The sequence below is a fragment of the Scyliorhinus torazame genome, chromosome 2 (assembly GCF_047496885.1).
Source record: "Scyliorhinus torazame isolate Kashiwa2021f chromosome 2, sScyTor2.1, whole genome shotgun sequence".
In the NCBI taxonomy this organism is placed as follows: Eukaryota; Metazoa; Chordata; class Chondrichthyes; order Carcharhiniformes; family Scyliorhinidae; genus Scyliorhinus; species Scyliorhinus torazame.
The window spans coordinates 354,062,435-354,086,914 of NC_092708.1; the positions used below are offsets into that span (position 1 = coordinate 354,062,435).

The 24,480-nt window shown below is 48.4% G+C and overlaps 1 protein-coding gene across 6 annotated transcripts in view; it reads left to right on the forward strand.

Moving 5' to 3' along the window:
• lrrc9 (leucine rich repeat containing 9) overlaps nt 1-24,480 on the forward strand; it is a 389,985-nt gene that overhangs the window by 321,141 nt on the left and 44,364 nt on the right. For 4 of the 6 annotated variants that reach the window (XM_072491694.1, XM_072491713.1, XM_072491705.1 and 1 more), the window contains exon 32: nt 17,237-17,411. In XM_072491694.1, coding sequence (XP_072347795.1) covers nt 17,237-17,411 — 175 coding nt within the window. Of the gene's footprint in view, nt 1-17,236; nt 17,412-18,445; nt 19,463-24,480 lie in introns of those variants that run through there. The other 2 variants (XM_072491729.1, XR_011938366.1) reach the window with 2 other exon arrangements.

Here is a 24,480-nt window from a genome sequence, read left to right on the forward strand (position 1 = left end):
GCAATTGTCAGTGTTCCCAAGCGACCAAATGCCTCAGGGGGCTTGACAGGGTAGATGCTGAGAGATTGTGTGATGTCGAGGATCAGAGGGCATGATCTCAGAGTAAAGGTCACCCATTTAAGACAGATGAGGAGGAATTTCGTCTCACAGAAGGTAATGAATTTGTGGAATTCTTAACGCAGAGGGCGACAGAAGCTGGGTCGTTAAGTATGTTCAAGGCTGAGATAGACAGTTCTTTCAACTGTAAGGGAATCTAGGGTTATGGGGATAAGGTGGGAAAGTGTAGTTGAGAATCATATCAGATCTGTAATGGTCTCATTGAATGGCAAAGCAGACTCAATGAGCCAAATGGCCTACTTCTGCTCCTATGTCTCATGATCTAATGTCACCCGTGCCCTCGCAGCGCACTTACAATTTCTTAACCTTTCGTACTCTCCCACCACATTTAGTTGTCACCACGATGCAGTGCATCTGAAGTGCAGACGCCTTCTGTCTTCCATGCCCTGATGCCTGAGGTGCCTGTGGTGGGCGTTCTCTGGAGGACTTTCGGGTGACACTGATGTTGTAGTACCACCCTGTTTTGCATGCTACACCTGAGGTATGCTGGTCATTGGAAGGGGGAGTCAGATTGGCTGGGCACTTCCCAGGGTCTCCTGGGTGAAAGGCCGTGGGCTGTACAGCAGCGGATCCTCCTCCCTTCGGATGCTGTGAGTCCTTGGGTCAGTCCAGGGCGGGATAGAGGGGCAGCGGGAGTGAGATCCAAAAGCTCTGTTGTCCTCTGGCACTGCCACTCGTGAATGCCACCAGTGATTGCACCATGCAGTTGAAGCCTCAGCCAAGGTGCTCCGGCACTGAGTCATGCTTCGGACATTTCCCGCCATGGAACCAATTCAGGCCCCAGGCTTCCCACTATGCCACCACCTTTGCAGTGTTGGTCTCAGTGCCTCACATTGCTGGGACAATCTCCTGCGACAGAGGCTTTGTGACTCCTTCATTCAGCCTTGCAGTCGCAGGAGTGTCGCGGACACCCCTTCATGGTATTCCTGGCTCTGCCTTTGCATCTTAAGAAGCTGAGGGACAAACGACTCCAAAGGCACTGGGATCTAGCAGACCTCTGATTGTTCAATCCCTGGGATGTTCCTGCCTCCGCCTGATGTGCATCAGAAGCAGTGTGGAGTTCATTCAGTAGTGATCCAGAAGCCTGCCTGCAATGATCGCCCACCAAGGTGTGTGTCTCTGTGCTGGTGGAGGGTGCGGATGACAGCCAGGTCGCATCTTCTGTGTCGTCCTCCAACATCTCCTCTGAGGTTGTGTCCAGGGTTGACAATAGAACCTTGCTGGTGTTTGGACCAGGCGTTTTGGGTGATTTTCCTGCAAGGAAAGGGACATGGTATTAACACATGACTAGGACAAAGGTCTGGGACACACAGAACTCACCTGAGTTTGGGCAACTGGGTGAAGTGCAGAGGCTCCTCACTTTTCTCTCGGGTCCACCTCTCCACACAGGTATGCTCCTGCTCCTCCACTGTGAGCTCCAGGGCTTGCTGCTCAAATAGAGTCAGGATCCTCAGCTCTGCCATTCCGCTGCCCACCCTCGCTTGCTCGCGGCGGTTAGGAGCAAGCTTATCCTGCAGGGAGACAAATGGGGATGATGTTAGCAGGCCACCTGCCAGATGAGAGGGCGATGATGCCTGGTATGTATAGGCACTGCACATGAGCAGGGTTAAATTGTGAGGAAGGGAGTACCAGGGGTATGAGGAAGCTTGTGGGAAGCCAGATGGTGGAGCCCTGCAAAGTGGCAGCATGTGGGGTCCAGGGTGCCATGGGGAGGGAAGATTGTAAGGGGGAATGGTGAGAAGAGACAAGAAGCACCTCTTCTGGAAGAACGGAGTAGGTTGTTCATTTTTTTCTGGCATTGTATCCCTGTCCTCTTGTGGAGGGTGTTGGCACTCACCAGTGTAGGCACCGTATCCCATGCAGGGTTAGTGACCTTGCTGGAGGGTCTCCTGCTACCCTGAGAGTAGATAGTTGCACTTCTCTCCTCCACAGCATCCAACATTCTTGTGAGGGCCTCATCAGTGAATCGTGGAGCTGGCTTCTTGGCTAACATCCTTTTGGCTTGACTGTGAGCAAGTGCTGTGGAGCTGGCTTCCGGGTGCGGCTATGCAGAGCTAGGTCGCATATTCGGCAGCTCCTGCTTGGAACGGACTTTTGGGCTCTTTTACAGGGCCCCCACGGCATTTGTTTGACATTTCCCGGTGTGGGAAGAAGGCGGCAATATTCCCCCGACAGTGTCCCCCAGGAAGGGTATGTCTCTTGGTTGCCAGACACACGCAGAAACAGTGAAAGATTTGGCTGCAACTACAGGATAAACAGGGCCTCTTCCAGCATGCAGGCGGGGGAAGGGCAAGCTTAAAGCTGCAAGCTGACCTGAGGGCCTGTATCAAAGGTGAATTCTAGCAGCAGAGGGAACAACTGTGAAAAGACCTCATCAAGGCCACTGAAGGGACTTCAGGTTGCGGTGATGCCTAGCTAGCCGCACGCTTCGGCGGCTCCAGCTCCGACGGACCGTCGGGCTCTTTTAAGAGCCTCAACGGGGAATTTTTCGACGACGCAACCCGGTGTGGGGCGTGTGAGAAGGGAGTCCCCCCCAAACGAAGGAGGAAAAAACCGGCGGCGGCGGCTGCAGCGCGAGGAATCGTCGACCAAAGGGTCAGAAAGAGAGAAGTACAAGATGGCGGCGGAGAAAGCGCAGGCGACATGGGGGCCTGAGCATGAAATTGTGAGACGGTGCGTGGAGCTGCTGAAGAGGGAGGTGCTGACCCCGTTGCTACAGGCAATTGAGGGGCTCAAGGAGACATTAAAGACCCAGGAGACAGAGCTCCGTGTGGTGGAGCAGAAGGTGACAGATATTGAGGACGAGATCCTGGGCCTGGCGGTTAAGACACAGACGCACGAGGCACTTCATAAAAAGTGTACTGAAAGGATCGAAGCCCTAGAAAATGGAGCGCGAAGGAAGAACCTTCGGATACTGGGTCTCCCTGAGGGTGTGGAAGGAGTGGACTGTGGAGCGTACGCAAGTACGATGCTGAGCTCACTGATGGGTGCTGAGGCCCCTACGGGCCCCTTGGAGGTGGAGTGGGCAAATCGGATTCCGGCGAGAAGACCAAAAGCGGGAGAACCACCCAGGGCGATAATCGTGCGATTTTACCGCCTTAAGGATAGAGAAGAGGTCCTGAGATGGGCTAAAAAGGTGCGGAGTAGCAGATGGGAGAATGCAGTGGTACGGGTATACCAGGATTGGAGTGCGGAGGTGGCGAGAAGGAGGGCGAGCTTCAACCGAGCCAAAGAGGTGTTGCATAAAAGGAAGGTGAAGTTCGGGATGCTGCAGCCGGCAAGACTATGGGTCACGTATCAGGAGAGACACCATTATTTCGAGACGGCGGAGGAAGCATGGACCTTCATCAAAGAAGAGAAATTGGATCGGAACTGAGGGACTGATGCTGCAGGAAATGTTATTGTTAATGTTACGGTGGAAGTTAATTGAGAAGTAAACAGGGAAGGGGGGAGACATTGGGGAAATGTGGGCGCCGGTGAGGGGGGAAAGACGGGACATAGTTGGAGAATGGGGAAGGGGAGGGGGAGGGGAAAGGGAGCTGCGCCATAAGAGGCGGGTCAGGTAAAGGGATGTTCCCGCACCAGAAAGAATAAGGCGGGAAGACAGGCGCAAGGCGGATGGGAGTTCCCCACATGGGGAGGTCGAGGAGTGAGCAGGAGTAGCCGGGGTCAGTTGAAGTCAGCTGACTTACGGAAGTAATATGGGGGGAGCAATCAAGCTAGAAAGAGATCTAGCGGGGAGGGGAGGAGGGAGGGAGAAGGGGGGGGTGGACAACTGGGTTGCTGCTGCGGAAATCCAAAAGGAAATGGCTAAAGAGTGGGTGGGCGGGGATGGTGTGCGACGCTGGGGGAGCGAGCGGGAGCGCGGAGGCGGGATATGGGACTGGCCTAGAGAAGGTAATGGCTAGTCGACACGGGAGGGGGGCAGGTAGCCCCCTAGTGAGGCTGATCACGTGGAACGTGAGAGGCCTGAACGGACCGATAAAAAGGGCCCGAGTGCTCGCGCATTTGAAAGGACTAAGGGCAGACGTGGTTATGCTCCAAGAGACGCACCTAAAGGTGGCGGACCAAGTTAGGCTAAGGAAAGGATGGGTGGGACAGGTGTTCCACTCAGGACTGGACGCAAAGAATAGAGGGGTGGCCATTTTGGTGGGGAAACAGGTCGCATTTGAAGCAAAGAACATCGTAGCAGATAGCGGAGGTAGATATGTAATGGTGAGTGGCAGGCTGGAGGGAATGGAGGTCGTGTTGGTTAACGTGTATGCCCCAAACTGGGACGATGCGGGATTTATGAGACGGATGCTGGGGCGTATACCGGACCTGGAGGTAGGAAACTTGATTTTAGGAGGGGACTTTAATACGGTGCTGGACCCGGGGCTAGATAGATCCAGCTCAAGGACCGGAAGAAGGCCGGCAGCGGCCAAGGTACTTAAGGGGTTTATGGACCAAATGGGGGGAGTGGATCCATGGCGATTTCTTAGACCTAGGGCTAGGGAGTATTCCTTCTTCTCCCATGTCCATAAAGTGTACTCCCGGATAGATTTTTTTGTTTTGGGAAGGTCGTTGATCTCTAGGGTGGAAGAAGCAGAGTACTCAGCCATAGCGGTTTCGGATCATGCCCCACATTGGGTGGACCTGGAATTAGGAGAGGAAAGGGAGCAGAGAACACTCTGGCGATTAGATGTGGGACTGATGGCGGATGAGGGAGTGTGTGCAAGAGTGCGGGGGTGTATTGAGAGATACCTGGAGGTCAATGACGACGGCGAGGTCCCTGTGGGAGTGGTATGGGAAGCACTAAAAGCGGTGGTCAGAGGAGAGCTGATCTCCATTGGGGCCCACAAAAGGAAAACAGAGGCCAAGGAAAGGGAAAGATTACTGGGGGAGATTTTAAGGGTGGATAGGGAATTTGCAGAGACCCCGGAGGAGGAATTGTACAGGGAGAGGAGACGACTCCAGACGGAATTTGACCTTCTGACCACCAGAAAGGCGGAGGTACTGTGGAGGAAGGCACAGGGGAGGAGGTATGAATATGGGGAAAAGGCGAGTCGCCTGTTGGCTCATCAATTGCGAAAGAGGGCAGCAGCGAGGGAAATAGGAGGAATTAGAGACGAAAGGGGAGACACGGTGCGAAGGGCAGGAAAGATAAATGAGGTGTTCAAGACCTTCTATGAGGAACTGTATAGGTCTCAACCCCCAGAGGGAGAGGAGGGGATGCGGCAGTTCCTGGACCAATTGAGGTTCCCGAAAGTGGAGGAGCGGGGGGTGGTAGGCCTGGGGGCACCGATTGGGGTGGACGAGGTTATTAAGGGACTGGGAAGCATGCAAGCAGGGCAGGGAAGGCCCCAGGACCAGACGGGTTCCCGGTGGAGTATTACAGAAAATATGTGGACTTGTTGGCCCCGTTGATGGTGAGGACGTTCAATGAGGCCAGGAAAGGGGGGACTCTACCCCCGACGATGTCGGAGGCGACGATATCGTTAATTTTGAAGAGGGATAAAGATCCGTTGCAGTGCGGGTCCTATAGACCCATTTCATTGTTGAACGTGGACGCCAAATTGTTGGCAAAGGTGCTGGCATCGAGGATAGAGGACTGTGTCCCGGGGGTGGTGCACGAAGATCAGACAGGGTTCGTAAAAGGGAGACAACTGAATGTTAACGTGCGACGACTATTAGGGGTGATAATGATGCCCCCAGTGGAGGGGGAGGCAGAGATAGTGGCGGCAATGGACGCAGAGAAGGCATTTGATAGGGTGGAGTGGGAGTATTTATGGGAAGTGTTAAGGAGGTTTGGGTTTGGGAACGGGTTTATTAGCTGGGTTAGACTTCTTTATGGGGCTCCAACGGCAAGCGTAGTTACAGGTCGACATAGATCGGAGTATTTCCGACTATATAGGGGAACAAGACAGGGATGCCCGCTGTCTCCATTGTTGTTCGCGTTGGCAATTGAACCTCTGGCCATGGCGTTGAGAGACTCCAGGAAATGGAGAGGGGTGATTAGAGGGGGAGAAGAACACCGAGTCTCGTTATATGCGGATGACCTATTGTTATACGTGTCGGACCCAGCGGGGGGAATGATAGAGGTTATGCGAATTTTGAGGGGGTTCGGGGATTTCTCGGGGTATAGGCTAAACATGGGAAAGAGTGAATTATTTGTGATACATCCAGGGGACCAGAGTAGAGAGATAGAAGGCTTGCCTCTAAGGAAAGTGGAAAGAAACTTCCGATACCTGGGGATTCAGATCGCTAGGAGCTGGGGAACCTTGCACAGACTTAATCTGACACGGTTGGTAGAACAAATGGAGGAGGACTTCAAGAGGTGGGACATGCAGCCTCTATCGCTGGCGGGCAGGGTGCAAGCAATTAAGATGATGGTCCTCCCGAGGTTCTTATTTGTATTTCAATGTCTCCCTATACTAATTACTAAGACCTTTTTTAATAAAATAGACAGGAGCATCACGAGCTTCGTGTGGGCAGGGAAAGTTCCGAGAGTAAGGAGGGGGTTCCTTCAGCGTAGTAGGGACAGAGGAGGATTGGCACTACCGAACTTGGGCGATTACTATTGGGCCGCCAATGTGGCAGTGATACGTAAATGGATGATGGAGGGTGAGGGAGCGGCGTGGGAAAGACTGGAGAGAAAGTCCTGTAAAGGGACGAGTTTAGAGGCGCTGGTGACGGCGCCGCTACCGATCTCACCTAAAAAGTTTACCACGAACCCGGTGGTGGCGGCAACATTGAATATCTGGGGACAGTGGAGGCGACAGAGAGGGGTGCGGGGAGCCCTGGTGGGGTCCCCAATCAGGAACAACCATAGGTTCGCCCCAGGAAGAATGGATGGAGGATTTCAGAGCTGGTTCCAGTTGGGAATTAGGAGGGTGGGAGATTTATTTATAGATGGGACTTTTGCGAGCTTGGGAGCATTGGAGGAAAAGTATAAGTTGCCCCGGGGAAATTTCTTGAGATATATGCAGGTGAGGGCATTTACTAGACAACAGGTGAGGGAATTTCCATTGCTCCCGACACAGGGGATACAGGACAGGGTGCTTTCAGGGGTGTGGGTCGGAGAGGGCAAGGTGTCAGAGATTTACCGAGAGATGAGGGAAGAGGGGGAGGAGTCGGTGGGCGAACTAAAAGGAAAGTGGGAAGAAGAACTAGGGGAGGAGATAGAGGAGGGTATGTGGGCTGATGCCCTAAGCAGGGTAAATTCCTCTTCCTCATGCGCCAGGCTGAGCCTGATTCAATTTAAGGTGCTACATAGAGCACACATAACGGGAGCAAGATTGAGCAGGTTCTTTGGAGTGGAGGACAAATGTGGGAGGTGTGGCGGGAGCCCGGCAAACCACGCACATATGTTTTGGGCATGCCCGGCACTGGAAGGGTATTGGAAGGGAGTGACGGGAGTGATTTCGCGGGTGGTGAAGGCCCGGGTCAAACCAGGCTGGGGGTTAGCTCTATTTGGAGTTGTGGAAGAGCCGGGAGTGCAGGAGGCGAAAGAGGCCGACGTTGTGGCCTTTGCGTCCCTAGTAGCCCGGCGCAGGATCCTACTCATGTGGAAGGAGGCGAAACCCCCCGGACTGGAGGCCTGGGTAAATGATATGGCGGGGTTCATTAAACTGGAGCAGATAAAGTTTGCCCTGAGAGGATCGGCTCAAGGGTTCACCAGGCGGTGGCAGCCATTTCTCGACTACCTAGGGGAACATTAGAGGGAAGACAGATGACCAGCAGCAGCAACCCAGGGGGAGGGGGGGGGGGGGGGAGGGGGGGTTTAGTTTAGGTCAAAGATAAAGGGGTTTTGTTACTTGTGTATTGTTTAAAATTTCTGTATTGTTATTGTTGCGTTTGCTTTGTAAGAGGGGAAAAATTGTTGTTTGGGAAAAAATTTTCAATAAAACATTTATAAAAAAAAAAAAAAAAAAAAAAAGTGCTGTGGAGCTGTTTAAATGCAGAGCCCCCTTGATTGAACTGCTCAGATGACCCAGGGCAGGTAAATCAGACAGTTCGCGCTATTGGCCCAGCATTTTTTCCAGACTGCCTAAAACTTGCGGTCCGGATTACGCCGCTAGGGCCAGTGGGATTTGCACCAGTATTCATGCTGAAAGTGACAGTCAAATTTTGGGAAAATTCCACCCAAGCTGTTAAAGCAATACCATCATAGGGAGGAATATACGAAGGAGCAAGTATGCCAGTTAGTAAGGACTGTGGAGGAAGAACGAGACAGTGAGTGAGGCAGAAAGTGACTTAAGACAATTCAACAATTGGGACACCCGAGCAGAAGCTGGACCCATCCAGGCCCAGTTGTCCCAGAAAGCGACTGCTAAAGGGGGCCCCGGTCACAGGGCGGGAATCATAGCAGGCCACCTCCGCTCCTGATGTACTGTCTGGGGATCCACCGAGACGTGACTTAGGCCAGAAAATTAGACACGAGCTAAGTTGGTGTAAGTGCAGGGCACTGCACGATCACGGCCCTGATTGTAGTTGTAGCTTCCCGTTGGTCTGTGGCCTCAGGATCGGCGTCATCAGCCATGACCGCAGGGAATCACCCCTGTCGCCCAGGAGTCACCCCCTCAGCCAGGGGTGCACCCCAAAGAGACCGGGAATCATCGAGTCTGCCAGGATGAAGGTGTAATGCACACTGTTCTGGTATTGGGCGCAGACGTGCATGATGCGCATCTGATGGTCACTCACCAGCTGCAAGTTCATTGAGTGGAACCCCTTTCAGTTTGTGTAGAGTGGCCTGTCATCTGCAAGTGCTCATAGGGTGATATGCATCCCATTGATCACCCCCTGGATCCAGAGCATTGATGGCCTGTCGAGGTACCGGAGAATTGCGATTTGGCATGAAGCCGGTGCCGGCCACGATTTCGGCGTCAAAATCAATTCACCGGCAATCACATTTCCCAATTCCGGTGTCAGCCGACAGAGAATTCCGCAGCATATTTTCATACTTAGAAATAGGACAACAACAAGATATAGTGAAGTTGCTTACAGATTTGTAAGGAATTTTAGGGTTGAACCGGAGTGTACAACTTTAGCCATGCATGATGTGAATGTTGGGAAACTGTTATAACCCACACAGGACCTACGGGGTTGAAACAATTAATCTCCTCAATAGCCACGTTGAGTATGAGGTCCCCCACCACTGAGGGGCGGGGAGCCCATGACCACTCTTAATAGCCTTATGAAATAAAAGTCGGCCCAGTTTGGAACCAACATCTCAGACCCAGCATGTACATATTATCATTTTGCAATAAAACTAGTTTCTCCTTATCCACTCACCTCTGACTCATCTGTGGTCACTAAAATGGCGACGAGAATAAAAGTGGAGCTACAGTCAATGCGAATGACCATGCTTAATGAACACCTACCTGCTCTGCACTACAAGTGTAAGGTTGGAATTGTTTTTCCACAATTTGGAAGGCTGGATGCACTCAGTTCGAGCATCGAGGTTTGGACTCAGTACGCTGAATGTATGCGTTACGTTTTTCCAGCAAATGTCAGCACCAGTAAAAACCAACAGACAGTAATCCTTTTAACGACCTGTAGGGCCCACACTATAGCTTAGTAAAAAATCTGACGTACCCCAGAGACCCAAGTCCTTCGAAGAGCTGGTGATTGTGGTAGCACAGCATTATAACCCTGGCCGTCAGTCATTGTGCAAAGATACCATTTTAACGCAGCCATGAGTTCTCCAGGAAAGTCTGTGACTGAGTTTCTAACATGGTTGAGTAAACTACCAAGTTTTGTGAGTATGGTAATTCACTGATTCTACAGGACCAACAGGTCTGTGGCGTCAATAATATGGCGACCCAAAAAGGGTTGCTGACCAAGCCACCTTTAGACCTTCAACAGATTGTGCAAATTGTGCTCTCGAGGGAAAGTGCAGTAAAGAGGGTGTAAGAACTCCAGGATATGGAGCTGAACACTGGAGGGCGCGCCCCCTCCCAGCGAGCAGCACACCCCGGAATGGAACCCCTTCCTGGTCTGAATACCGTAGAGGCCCGGTCCATTGATCTAGAAGCAGGGCAACCAGACGGGACACTTCCCCCGAGTTAGTCGAAGGGCAGCCCAGGCGATGTGGGACATGCAGATGCAGGAACCACAGGGAATGCAAATTCCAAAGTAGCCAGAAACCCCGCTGCCCCAACAGTTGCAGGCGGCAGCCCAGAGCCCATACCTTTCACATCGATCGACAAGATGAGGAATGCATGCGGCACCCAGAGTGGCCCCCATCAGGATCACCGTACGAGTCAGTGGTTGCCCTTGAGAGATGGAACTAGATGCAGGTGCCGCTGTTTCGGTCATTGGATGGCAGACATTTGATAGCATTAAAAACTGGGATACAATAACTGAATCTGCAGGTCACAGAGGCAAGGTTGGCAACATGTACGGGTAAGCCACTTGCCATTGAGGGGCTTATGATAACCCCATTGATTTACGGGCAACAGTCAATCAGACTCCCACTGATTGTAGTAAAGGGTCATGGCCCCAGCCTATTAAGACAGCGAATGGTTGCAGCACCTCCTCCTGGAGTGGCAACAAAGTTTTCAGATGGGGACCTCTACGAGTTGCTGAGGAAGTATCCCGAGGTTTTCCAGCCAGGATTAGGAAAAATTAAGAGGGCCATAGCAAAGGTACAGATAATCTGGACATACAACCAAAATATTTTGTAGTGTGCCCGGTTCCTTCTGCACTATTGAAAAAAGCCAATGCTGAATTGAGGGCCTCGGGATTATCAGGCCGGCACGGTTCACCGATTGGGCGCAGGCAGTGACTCCTGTGCTTAAACCAGAAAAACAGTTAGGTTCTCTGGCGACTACAAGCTGACCGTGGATAGGGCTTCTCGGTTGGACAGATACCTGATGCCACGCATCGAAGATTTAAATGCAAAACGGGCTGGTGGTCATTCATTCACGAAACCTGACATGAGCCATGCATATCTACAGCTCGAACTGGACCTCTCAGCGCAGCAATATGTCACTATCAATGTCTTCAGGGGCTTCTAGGAATATACCAGGCTGCCCTTTGGAGTATCGTCAGCTTGTGCAATTTTCCAGAGAGTCGTGGAGAATATATTGCATGGATTGCCATGTGTGGCAGTTTATCTTGACGACGTTTTGATCACTGGGGCGCCAGAACTGGAATACGAGCAATTTGGCTGAGATTCTCCATCCGGGGTGAGTGTTCGTCTAAAAAGGGAGAAGTGTGTGTTCCATGCAAAGGAGGTAGTTTATCTAGGCTTCTGGGTAGACCAGGAAGGACTGCACCCTGTCGTGGAAAAAGTGAGGGCTAATCAACAAGCTCCTACATCGGTGAACACAACTGAATTGCGCTCCTTCCCAGGGTTAGTAAACTACTATGGGAAGTTCATCCCCGGTCTCGCAACTATTTTGGCCCCCTTGAAACTCTTCCTAAAACTAAATCAGAAGAGTGCGTGGAGAGCACAACAGGAAGAAATATTTTTTAAAGTCAAAAAGCAGTTGACCTCCTCAGGCTTGCTGAAACATTACGACCCTGCCAACATGTGACTCCGCCATACAGCATTGCCGCCATTTTATCCCATTGCATGGGCCATGGCGGAGAGAGGAAGGTTGCATTTGCCTCCTGGAGGTTGGCTGCGCAGAGCGCAACTGTGCGCAGATTGAGGAAGAAGGGATGGCCATCGTATTCACATAGCCCCGGCCCCAGAGGACGCCCACCAGGAGCATTGAAGGCCACGGGACGAGATAAGCAGCTGGCAGCCTCCACCTCAGACGTGCATCCTGGGTGAACACCTAGACGTAGTGGTAGAGCTAAGAGGGCCAAGCACGATGAGGATCACTGAGAGCACCAGGGGAGGGGAGGGAGCGGAGTAGGGGGTTGGGAGCGGGGGTGGCACCATTGGGAATGGGGTATTAAACACCTTTTTGCATAACCATCATGATGCCTGTCACTTCATTCCGTAATGTGGGCTGACCTCCAGACCCTTTGCCCCCCTCTCCAGGCATCTCCCCCCTCCCCATGGCTCTCACCCACCCTCCGGCTGTGGTCATGTCCCCGGAGCTGTGTCCAAACCCCTAAGTGTTCGGATGTTGAGTGTGTGGTCTTGCATCCCGCAGTGTTCAAGCACAGTGTCCAGCTATCAAGGTGTGATTGGGATGCTAGGCAATGCCTCCCAAGTTCTACATGGCCCGCCCACCAATTGTAATCCACTTGGCATGTGTCAAGTGCTCACGTAACCCCGATTACTAATTCCCCAGCCTTCAGCCACACAGCCTGAGGCCTCAGCAAATCGGTGGGGGTTATGGGTGGTCGTTGGGGCAGAGAGGGACAAGGGTTGCCCCTGGAACGGGTACACCTGATCCACGGGTTGGCATGGTGGTGCCGTGAGCAGTTGCCCCCCTGGTTGTCTCTTCCCCCACTCCGCCCCCCCCCCCAACCCTCTCACAGCGGCCCTCCCCTGCAGAGGGTCCCCCACTCCCAGCTGAGTTCACATTTTAAAACAGGAGTATTAATCAGAGCCAGCGTGAGCACTTGCTGGGGAGGCCGCTGAATGGCAGGAGGCCGTTGGATAAGTCGTAGCTCCAGTTAATTGTATGGAAATTGGGCTGAAGTGGTGATAATTGGTTTCTCGCCACTCTACAGCGAGATCCCGATTTCGCTTACGGGAAGGGCCGATTGCATCGCAAACTGTTTGGCGCCTGGCGCGGATCTCACTTTTGGCCCCTCCCGCTATTCACCGGCGTCATTTTGCTTGAGCGAGAGCGTAACGAGGCCGGAGAATCGCACCCATCGGCTTTTCTCACACCAAATGGACTATACCAATGCTGAGTAATGCCATTCGGACAAAATAATGCTGCAGCCACTTTCTAAAGACTAATGAATAAAGTTATAACCAGTGTTCCTAAATGTGTGGTTTACTTGGATAGGTGGCACAGTAGTTAGCACTGTTGCTTCACAGCGCCAGGGACCCGGCTTGAGTCACTGTCCGTGCGGAGTCTGCACCTTCTCCCCTTGTATGCGTGGGTTTCCTCCGGGTGCTCCGGTTTCCTCCCACAAGTCCCGAAAGACGTGCTTGTTAGTTGAACTGGACATTCTGAATTCTCGCACTGTGTCACCCGATGTGTTATTAAAATTGTAATTTTCATACAATTATCTGAAAATCAAGAATATCAGAGAAAGCTGTCTGGGTTCTGTACAAGGAGTGAAGAGAATAGGTGAGTGCACAATTGATTTTTTTTCTATGTTGTACATGCTTTCCTGTACACTTTACATTTGAAAATGGTGTTTCATTCCTTGAGGGTGGAGACATGTTAGGAATCCGCGCAGAAAATGTGAGCCTGCGTTAGCTGCGCACGGGATCGTGGACGCAGGCAGAAAATCTGGAGAGAGTGGCAAACGTGGGGCTGGATTCTCCGCAGCCCCGCGCCGAAATCGTGTTTGGCAGGGGGCGGAGAATTGACGTTCCCGTCCTGATCGCAACCGGCGCCGCTCCGGAGAATCGCTCGTCCGTCAATCATGGCTGGGAGGCCATTGCCAGAGGCCCTCCCAGCGATACTCCAATCTCGACCGGCCGACTTCCCGATGGCGTGGTTCTAACCACGTATGGCCAGACGGGACTCTCGCGCAGCAGTTGCGGACTCAGTCCGCGACCGCCCTGGTGAGGGCGGGGGGAGATCCACAGGGAGAGGGCCTTATGGGCGGCCGGGGCAGCGATCAGGCCAGTATGATGCAGGGGCGCGGGGTCGATCAGGGGGACCATGTTTTTTGGTGATGTTCCGCGGTCTGGGTCCGCCACGGCGCTTGGCGCAGCCGCTGGAGGCCGCCGCTGTGCGCATGCGCGGACTCAGAACCAGAAGTGCGAGGGCCCGTGTCTGCAGCCAAAGCTGCGTGAAGCTCCCCGGGTCCCTGCTTGCTCCCTGCAGGTAAGTGAATAGCTCTTTCTTTTTTGCAGGAAACTGGGGAGTGAAATGCCAGCGTTTTTACGCTGGCGTGCAGACATAGCCCCATTTTTGGAGAATCCAGCCCGTGATTCTCTCCTGAGTGATCACAGTGACATGGACAAAACCTCATTTAATGTTTTGAATACATTTCAATGTAATTACCCAGCCCCCCACCACATGATCTCCCCTTACTGAATATTCAAACTTCGCTGACTTGACGTCACGCCAGCGAGGTTTACAACAGCTATTTGAAGACATGAACCAATCAAAGGAACTCACCAGGGGCATTATGGTGAGTAGAGACTCCGGGGGGGGGGGGGGGGGGGGGAGTAAGGACATGCCCAGGCAATGCCCCGCCACCGCTCCATAACACCAGTTGGCACAACCAGGTTGGCACAATGCCACCAACCTTTTGCCGGGTTGAGCCCACTGGGGAGCCACATGTGTGGGTTCCCTTTATGTGCAAGGCAATTGAGGGGGGGAATTTGAGTGGGCAATGAGGGAGGAACCTGCAGGCATGGGGGCTAGCGGGTAGTGAGGTAGGGAATGTCGATAATACTTCGGCGGAGGTGGGGGAAAGAGCCTCCGATGATTGTGCTGGGGCAGGGGTGGCGATATATCCATGGTGAGGGGTTGCAGTTCATCTTTATTTCTTATTTTTTTTAATTTGGAGTACACATTAATTATCTTTCCAATTAAGGGGCAATTTAGCATGGCCAATCCATCTATCCTGCACATCTTTGGGTTATGGGGGTAAAACCCACACAGACACAGGGAGAATGTGCAAACTCCACACAGACAGTGACCCGCCCAACCAGGATTGAACCTGGGTCCTCAGCGGCGTAGACAGCAGTGCTAACCACTGCACCACCGTGCCACCCACTCATCTTCAGTTCTGATCGGGGCACCAGCTTTAAAAACAGCATCTGGATCCATGTGTGCCGGCTCTATCAGGCCCCGCCCTGCCAGACTGATGGTGTAAACCCTGCCCACTGATTATCTTTTACTCAGAGAGGCTCAGGATCTGGAATGAAAACTGTTCTGTGTAGCTGGAGAGCTGCACATCTGTTTTCTGTCTGAGCCTGACATTTTGAAAAATTATGGTACGATTTTGCCCCATATCTCCTGGAACTTTTTAAAGAAATTGGAAGGACATTGAATTATTTGGGCACAGTCCTAAGTTTGTTTTTTAAAAGGTTACAAGTTCACTTTGGTCTGTGACCAAGCTGCTTTTTCCAAGAATTACTTATGCTAAATGGCCAGCAAAGACACCTGGGATAACAAGAGTTATTTTGTTTACTTGAGTTTTAATTGCAAAGTTGTGGGTTCCTGTAGATTGGCTGAACAATACCTGGCCTCGGGGAAGTTTGGCTGAACTTTTTTTTAACTCTGTGTGCGGCTTGAGAGCAAACTGTGAAGAGAGATTGCTTCTCTCTTCTGGCTTGGGGGAAGTTTGGGTGAACTTGATGGTAAGACACAACTTGTTTTAAAAAATAAATTTTGTTTCATAATGAATCAATTATTCTGAGTTTATTGAAAGTAGCCTGATTAAAGTCACTTTTATTTTGGTCTAGCAGTAGAGGAGACAACCAATTAACCAATTTAGTGAGCGAATTGAATATTACCTTACTGTGCGACCGATGGAGTAGTGGTGCTAGAGAGAAACTGTACACTCTTCCCATCCCAGTCATAACAGTTTTATTTAAGAACCTTGCTGCCTGAAAGTCTGGGATGTGATTAAAAGCTTCAAAGTCTTTTGGATTTGTTTGTATATATACATTTTAATGTGATTTTACAACCCTTGAAGTAAAAGTGATGGGTTAAAAGGGGGTTGGGGGTTGAGTAGTTTGGAAACAAAACAAAAAGTGGAAACAGCTTTATTGTTGCTTAGCAACAGAGATCCAGGAACATAGAAACAGGAGCTAAGAGTTGAGAGAGGGGGTGTTCCAAGAGTTTGGTGTGTGCCAGAGAGAGAGGACAGTAATTTTGAATTCACTGAGAAGATAAACTATAAGGTAATTGGTGGAAATAGTTAACTGAATAATTAGTTACAGGACACAGTCGGTTTCGCAGACGTGGGACTGGAAGACTGAGTTTAGGGAACTCATTCCGTTTGCTCTGTAGTTGAGGAAACAATGAATTTGGAGTGCAGTGTTTGGTGTCTCAGGGAGAAATACGAGGAGGGGGAGAAGCAACAAGTGAAAACTCAGATGTTCACTGGAAGAAAATTGTTTGCAACTGTGCCAGTCCTAAGTGTCAAGCTGGCAGTAACTTTTCATTAGTTTATGTATCTGTGAAGATATTGCTGGGGTTAAAGAATAGTGAAAGGGGTGATCCTAAGGGGGGCTGCTGCATGATCAGCAAAGGACAGCTCCCAAAGAGTGATGCTCCTCTTCCTTCCCTCCTCTGAAATTTAAAAATATTGGGCTTCCACTCTTGTCCTGCTGCCCACACTAAACATTTTACTGTGTGGGCAGCGTATTATCAGGGTCAATTGGCTTGATAACAAGTCTCGTTTACCTTTAATTATTAATTTAAATGTGACAGAGAGGCTGCCGATTTCAGCGCAGGCCCGCACTCCTCTATTATGAGAGAGGAAAGGTCAGGGATGGTGGTGGGATGAACATGCACCCTATTTTACGTGCCCACCCCTCCCCCCACAGGAAACACATCCACCGGAAGCAGCATGTGTCCACGAGCCTGAACTGTTTTCAGGCAACAATTGCAAGCTTTTTTTTTAATTTAACCTGAATGCATTATGAATTTAAACAGAAAATTACAACAATGAACATCCCTTGGGGCCCATTTATTTATACAATATATATTAGAATTGGGTGGCTACGACTTAGCAAATGTATTGAATGACTAGCTAATTCTCATTTAGTACAGTTTGCGGTGGAAAACTGGAGAAATGGTGGAAAACTGGATAAATGCTTTCTGCACAGGTCCGTGGCCCAATTTTACAATAATGAAGTATGGAAACCAGCATACATTTTCTGGGCATACACATTGTGAAATCAAAAAACAGTGAAAAAAAATGATGACGATGATGATTGCCATCAGAACAAATTTGATAACGAAGCATGTTGTGTGAAGTATTTCAAGATACAAAATTCAGACTTACAAACCTTCGATATCTTACTTAAAGTAATTTACATTGAACAGATGTCAACTTTTTTACAATCGTGTAAACAATGTTGCAGATAAGAAGTACAAGCATTTGGGAGGGAACCTATCTAATCCTCGCAGCTTCCAACCAGACATTATTTGTAGACAGATGAGAAGTGGTGGAACCTATCAACCTTCTTTTATGCAGCAGCAGAGGGATAGTTCCCGCAATATGCGAACGTTAATGCAAATCCATGATCAAGATAGCAGGTATGCTGTTAATTTTTGTTTGAATTTTATATTTAGAATTGCTTCATAATTAATGTATTTTATAGGATACAGGTTCCACATTTCTATTCTGTAAATGGACATTGTCCTGTCCACCAGAACCCTCTTAGCAGTCTGAGGCTTTGCTCTGTGTATCCAGTAATTAGGTATCAGCAGAATAATTAAATGTAAATGCATTGAAAAATGTCAGCATGGTGGTGCAGTGGTTAGTACTGTTGCCTCACGGCACTGAGGACCCAGGTTCGATCCCAGCGCCAGGTCATTGTCCGTGTGGAGTTTGCGCATTCTCCCCATGTCTGTGTGGTTCTTACCCCCACAACCCAAAGATGTGCAGTGAAGGTGGATTGGCCATGCTAAATTGCTCCTTAATTCAAAAAAAAAAAAATTGGGTAATCTAAATTTATTTTTTAAAAATAAAAATGTCATTGAATTGCCATTCAGTGCACCTTAGAAAAAAAAATCAACAATAGGTATCAACAAAAGTCTGAGAAGCAATTAATTTTTAATTTGAAATGTTGAGCATTTTTCATTTGAATAATAAATGTCTTTTAAATAGAAAAACGATTGCTTTATTTTCTAAATTAATAGCATTATTAAAATGAGATACAGAAATTATACTTTCAATTCCAAAAGCCACATCAATATTTTTGTCTTCTTACAGAATAATATCTAGTAAATGTTGTATGTCAATATTTTCACTTCAGCAAAATGGTTCTTCTTGGATTTTGCATTCAAATAATAGCTTTTTGCTTTGAGTATTGGATTTTGGCTATGTAGAAAAACATTTAAAAGTTTTTTAAAAATTCGACATTAAATGATAATGTAAGTGGAATGCATACATATAATTGAAAACCATTATTATATTATTACTCAAGTTAATAACAATTGGTGAATAACAGAATTGTGTGATAAATGTTCCAAGCAAAGTACAATATATGTATCTTTACATAATATAAAATTAATTCTTTTAATTTGTGAAAAATGAAACTGAGTGCTGATGGAAAGATTTCTTCCAGGGTACACAACAGTAGTGCTTCAAAGCCATCTCAAATGTGACAAAGTTGGAGGGAAAGCAATACGGGCATCTAAATATTCCTTTTTGAAGAAGGAGATGAATAACTTTGCAGACACCATTTGTACGTGGTTTATGAAATATCTACTCAGGAATTTTCTTTCAAATACATTTTACCTTTCTAGTGATTAGTTATTTTCTCCTTCAAAAATATATTGTACTATTTTGTAAACAGTTCATAAACTTATTTAAAATATGGTAGATGGTTTATTTATTCCTGCATTATTTGTCAGTTGCTTTTATCATTCAGGTATGCTGAATTTAACATTTTGGATGAGTAGACTATTATGTATTGTCGAAGTGTAAAGGATTTGCATTAAAAAAATGTTTTACATACCTGACCCCCCTCTCAGATGTATGTATAGGTATTTTAAATGAATGTATTCATCATGCCAGTATCATCGCAAAAAATAAATGCCATCTAGTGTGTGCATTGGTACATTTATTAATGAGACCTGGCTATTAAATGATAGTTTTTGACAATTTAGCTGACATAACTTTCATCCATGAAGAAAAGCTTGATTGCACTTTACAAGGAAAGTGCAAGTACTTCATTGACTTTTATAATTCAGTCTAGAATTAAAATACAGTTGAATCACATCACGTTTTATTATGAGCAATGATAACTCGTGCTGAGCCAATACCACAGAATTTTGTGCAAAATACACAATTAAAACTATTTTAGTTGACTGTTAAAATTTTGAATCATGATGAAAATTTAGGCAAATATAAAATGCATTTATTTTGTTAGTTACTATATGTATAGATAACTAAGGTTTGTGTTGAATTAGTTTCAGTAAATATTTACAGTTCTGTATTCTTGCTAACACTGAGGAATCACTAACCAATAATTGACATTGCCCAGTCTTGTCTATTGCGCTATTTACTTGCATTCTCAACTGTATTATTTAAAATGCCCTGTAAATGAAATCCTGTTTTAATAAAGGTGTACAGAGATGAATTTAGAGTTGCTTCTTAAAATGATAGTTTACAGTAAGCTTTTAATTTTGTATGTTGTCAAGTATGCCTTGACTATGTTAAAAATCTTGATCCATATTTCTCCAAAATATTGCAAAAACCTATTTGTAAATACTATGGGCTGGATTCTCTGCCGGCAGGATGCTCCGTTTTGCCGGCATCCCGAGGGTTTCCAAACGGCGTGGGGTTGCCCCACAATGGGAAACCCCATTGATCGGCCGGCGTAACGGAGCATTCCGCCTTCGAGGTGAAATGGAAATGTGGCACGGGGTGGAGAATTCTTGGGCCACCCAAGATTTTTGTATCCCAAATTTGTACTTCTGTTGCAAGTTGTTCCACAGTAACAGAGTAAACCTCATTGAACTTCAGTACAAAATTGAAACTGTCTATTGTCCTTTACCTCCTATTGCAATTTTTCAACTCTAGTACTTAATTACACACTTTGAACAAAAGAACAAAGAACAAAGAAATGTACAGCACAGGAACAGGCCCTTCGGCCCTCCAAGCCCGTGCCGACCATACTGCCCGACTAAACTACAATCTTCTACACTTCCTGGGTCCGTATCCTTCTATTCCCATCCTATTCATATATTTGTCAAGATGCCCCTTAAATGTCCCTATCGTCCCTGCCTCCACTACCTCCTCCGGTAGTGAGTTCCAGGCACCCACTACCCTCTGCGTAAAAAACTTGCCTCGTACATCTACTCTAAACTTTGCCCCTCTCACCTTAAACCTATGCCCCCTAGTAATTGACCCCTCTACCCTGGGGAAAAGCCTCTGACTATCCACTCTGTCTATGCCCCTCATAATTTTGTATACCTCTATCAGGTCGCCCCTCAACCTCCTTCGTTCCAGTGAGAACAAACCGAGTTTATTCAATCGCTCCTCATAGCTTATGCCCTCCATACCAGGCAACATTCTGGTAAATCTCTTCTGCACCCTCTCTAAAGCCTCCACATCCTTCTGGTAGTGTGGCGACCAGAATTGAACACTATACTCCAAGTGTGGCCTAACTAAGGTTCTATACAGCTGCAACATGACTTGCCAATTCTTATACTCAATGCCCCGGCCAATGAAGGCAAGCATGCCGTATGCCTTCTTGACTACCTTCTCCACCTGTGTAGCCCCTTTCAATGACCTGTGGACCTGTACTCCTAGATCTCTTTGACTTTCAATACTCTTGAGGGTTCTACCATTCACTGTATATTCCCTACCTGCATTAGCCCTTCCAAAATGCATTACCTCACATTTGTCCAGGTTAAACTCCATCTGCCATCTCTCCGCCCAAGTCTCCAGACAATCTAAATCCTGCTGTATCCTCAGACAGTCCTCATCGCTATCCGCAATTCCACCAACCTTTGTGTCATCTGCAAACTTACTAATCAGACCAGTTACATTTTCCTCCAAATCATTTATATATACTACAAAGAGCAAAGGTCCCAGCACTGATCCCTGTGGAACACCACTGGTCACAGCCCTCCAATTAGAAAAGCATACCTCCATTGCTACCCTCTGCCTTCTATGGCCTAGCCAGTTCTGTATCCACCTTGCCAGTTCACCCCTGATCCCGTGTGACTTCACCTTTTGTACTAGTCTACCATGAGGGACCTTGTCAAAGGCCTTACTGAAGTCCATATAGACAACATCTACTGCCCTACCTGCATCAATCATCCTAGTGACTTCCTCGAAAAACTCTATCAAGTTAGTGAGACACGACCTCCCCTTCACAAAACCGTGCTGCCTCTCACTAATACGTCCATTTGCTTCCAAATGGGAGTAGATCCTGTCTCGAAGAATTCTCTCCAGTAATTTCCCTACCACTGAAGTAAGGCTCACCGGCCTGTAGTTCCCGGGATTATCCCTGCCACCCTTCTTAAACAGAGGAACAACATTGGCTATTCTCCAGTCCTCCGGGACATCCCCTGAAGACAGCGAGGATCCAAAGATTTCTGTCAAGGCCTCAGCAATTTCCTCTCCAGCCTCCTTCAGTATTCTGGGGTAGATCCCATCCGGCCCTGGGGACTTATCTACCTTAATATTTTTTAAGACACCCAACACCTCGTCTTTTTGGATCACAATGTGACCCAGGCTATCTACACCCCCTTCTCCAGACTCAACATCTACCAATTCCTTCTCTTTGGTGAATACTGATGCAAAGTATTCATTTAGTACCTCGCCCATTTCCTCTGGCTCCACACATAGATTCCCTTGCCTATTCTTCAGTGGGCCAACCCTTTCCCTGGCTACCCTCTTGCTTTTTATGTAAGTGTAAAAAGCCTTGGGATTTTCCTTAACCCTATTTGCCAATGACTTTTCATGACCCCTTCTAGCCCTCCTGACTCCCTGCTTAAGTTCCTTCCTACTTTCCTTATATGCCACACAGGCTTCGTCTGTTCCCAGCCTTTTAGCCCTGACAAATGCCTCCTTTTTCTTTTTGACGAGGCCTACAATATCATTCGTCATCCAAGGTTCCCGAAAATTGCCGTATTTATCTTTCTTCCTCACAGGAACATGCCTGTCCTGTATTCCTATCAACTGACACTTGAAAGCCTCCCACATGTCAGATGTTGATTTGCCCTCAAACATCCGCCCCCAATCTATGTTCTTCAGTTCCCGCCTAATATTGTTATAATTAGCCTTCCCCCAATTTAGCACATTCATCCTCGGACCACTCTTATCCTTGTCCACCAGTACTTTAAAACTTACTGAATTGTGGTCACTGTTACCGAAATGCTCCCCTACTGAAACATCTACCACCTGGCCGGGCTCATTCCCCAATACCAGGTCCAGTACCGCCTCTTCCCTAGTTGGACTGTTTACATATTGTTTTAAGAAGCCCTCCTGGATGCTCCTTACAAACTCTGCCCCGTCTAAGCCCCTGGCACTAAGTGAGTCCCAGTCAATATTGGGGAAGTTGAAGTCTCCCATCACCACAACCCTGTTGTTTTTACTCTTTTCCAAAATCTGTCTACCTATCTGCTCCTCTATCTCCCGCTGGCTGTTGGGAGGCCTGTAGTATACCCCCAACATTGTGACTGCACCCTTCTTATTCCTGATCTCTACCCATATAGCCTCACTGCCCTCTGAGGTGTCCTTTCGCTGTATAGCTGTGATACTCTCCTGAACAAGTAGCGCAACTCCGCCTCCCCTTTTACATCCCCCTCTATCCCGCCTGAAACATCTAAATCCTGGAACGTTTAGCTGCCAATCCTGCCCTTCCCTCAACCACGTCTCTGTAATGGCAACAACATCATAGTTCCAAGTAGTAATCCAAGCTCTAAGTTCATCTGCCTTACCCGTAATGCTCCTTGCATTAAAACATATGCACTTCAGGCCACCAGACCCGCTGTGTTCAGCAACTTCTCCCAGTCTGCTCTGCCTCAGAGCCACACTGTCCCTATTCCCTAGTTCTCCCTCAACGCTCTCACCTTCTGACCTATTGCTCCCGTGCCCACCCCCCTGCCATACTAGTTTAAACCCTCCCGTGTGACACTAGCAAATCTCGCGGCCAGGATATTTATGCCTCTCCGGTTTAGATGCAACCCGTCCATCTTATACAGGTCACACCTGCCCCGGAAGAGCTCCCAGTGGTCCAGATAACAGAAACCCTCCCTCCTACACCAGCTGTTTAGCCACGTGTTTGTCTGCTCTATCTTCCTATTTCTAGCCTCACTGGCACGTGGCACAGGGAGTAATCCCGAGATTACAACCCTCGAGGTCCTGTCTTTTAACTTTCTGCCTAGCTCCCTGAACTCCTGCTGCAGGACCTCATGCCCCTTCCTGCCTATGTCGTTAGTACCAATATGTACAACGACCTCTACCTGTTTGCCCTCCCCCTTCAGGATTCCCTCTACCCGTTCGGAGACATCCTGGACCCTGGCACCAGGGAGGCAACATACCATCCTGGAGTCTCTTTCACGTCCACAGAAGCGCCTATCTGTTCCCCTGACTATAGAGTCCCCTATAACTATTACTCTTCTGCGCTTTGACCCTCCCTTCTGAACATCAGAGCCAGCCGTGGTGCCACTGCTCTGGCTGCTGCTGTTTTCCCCTGATAGGCTATCCCCCCCGACAGTATCCAAAGGGGTATATCTGTTCGAGAGGGGGACAACCACAGGGGATTCCTGCACTGACTGCCTGCCCTTTCTGGTGGTCACCCATTTCTCTGCCTGCACCTTGGGTGTGACCACACTTACATAACTGCGATCTATGACGCTTTCCGCCACCTGCATGCTCCTAAGTGCATCCAATTGCTGCTCCAACCGAACCATGCGGTCTGTGAGGAGCTGCAGTTGTGTGCACTTTCTGCAGATGAAGCCATCCGGGACGCTGGAAGCCTCCCGGACCTGCCACCTCTCACAGTCAGAGCACAGCACCCCTCTAACTGACATTGCATCAATTAATTAAAATTAAAATTTGTCTTTTTTTTTTTTATAAATACTTTTTTTAAATTACAAAGTTACTGTCAACTATCTGTTTCCTAGCACTAGATTTCTAATAGAAATGCGATAGCTAACTATAATATCCTCCGATCTCTGGCTTAGATATCCTCTAAATTATAATTAAGTTATTATGTTTAATTAGTTCCCAAATACTCAAAAAAATTTAGGTTAGAATCCCAACCAGCCACTCAGGTCACAGCTTTTCTGTGATGTCACTTCAGTTTCCCCCCGACACACACAATTTGAAAAAAAGGTATAAAAGTAAAAATCACTTGCTTACCTTCTGAGATGTTCTCAGGTTCTCTCGCTGACAGAGACTGCTCCTCCACCTCCAATCCTTGGCCTGCACAATGCTAATAATGTAATAATATAATATGGCACTTACCTTACACCAATGGGTCTTATTATTAGGTTAGAGGAGGGTGGGTGGGAGACACTACACGTGTAGTGTCTCGGGTTTCCTCTCCACCAGAATTTATTGGGGGGGGGGGGGGACTTGCCAGAGGTCGAACTTCCGGTTCCCGCCGAAATCCAAAGGGCTGCTCCTGTAAAGGTAAGA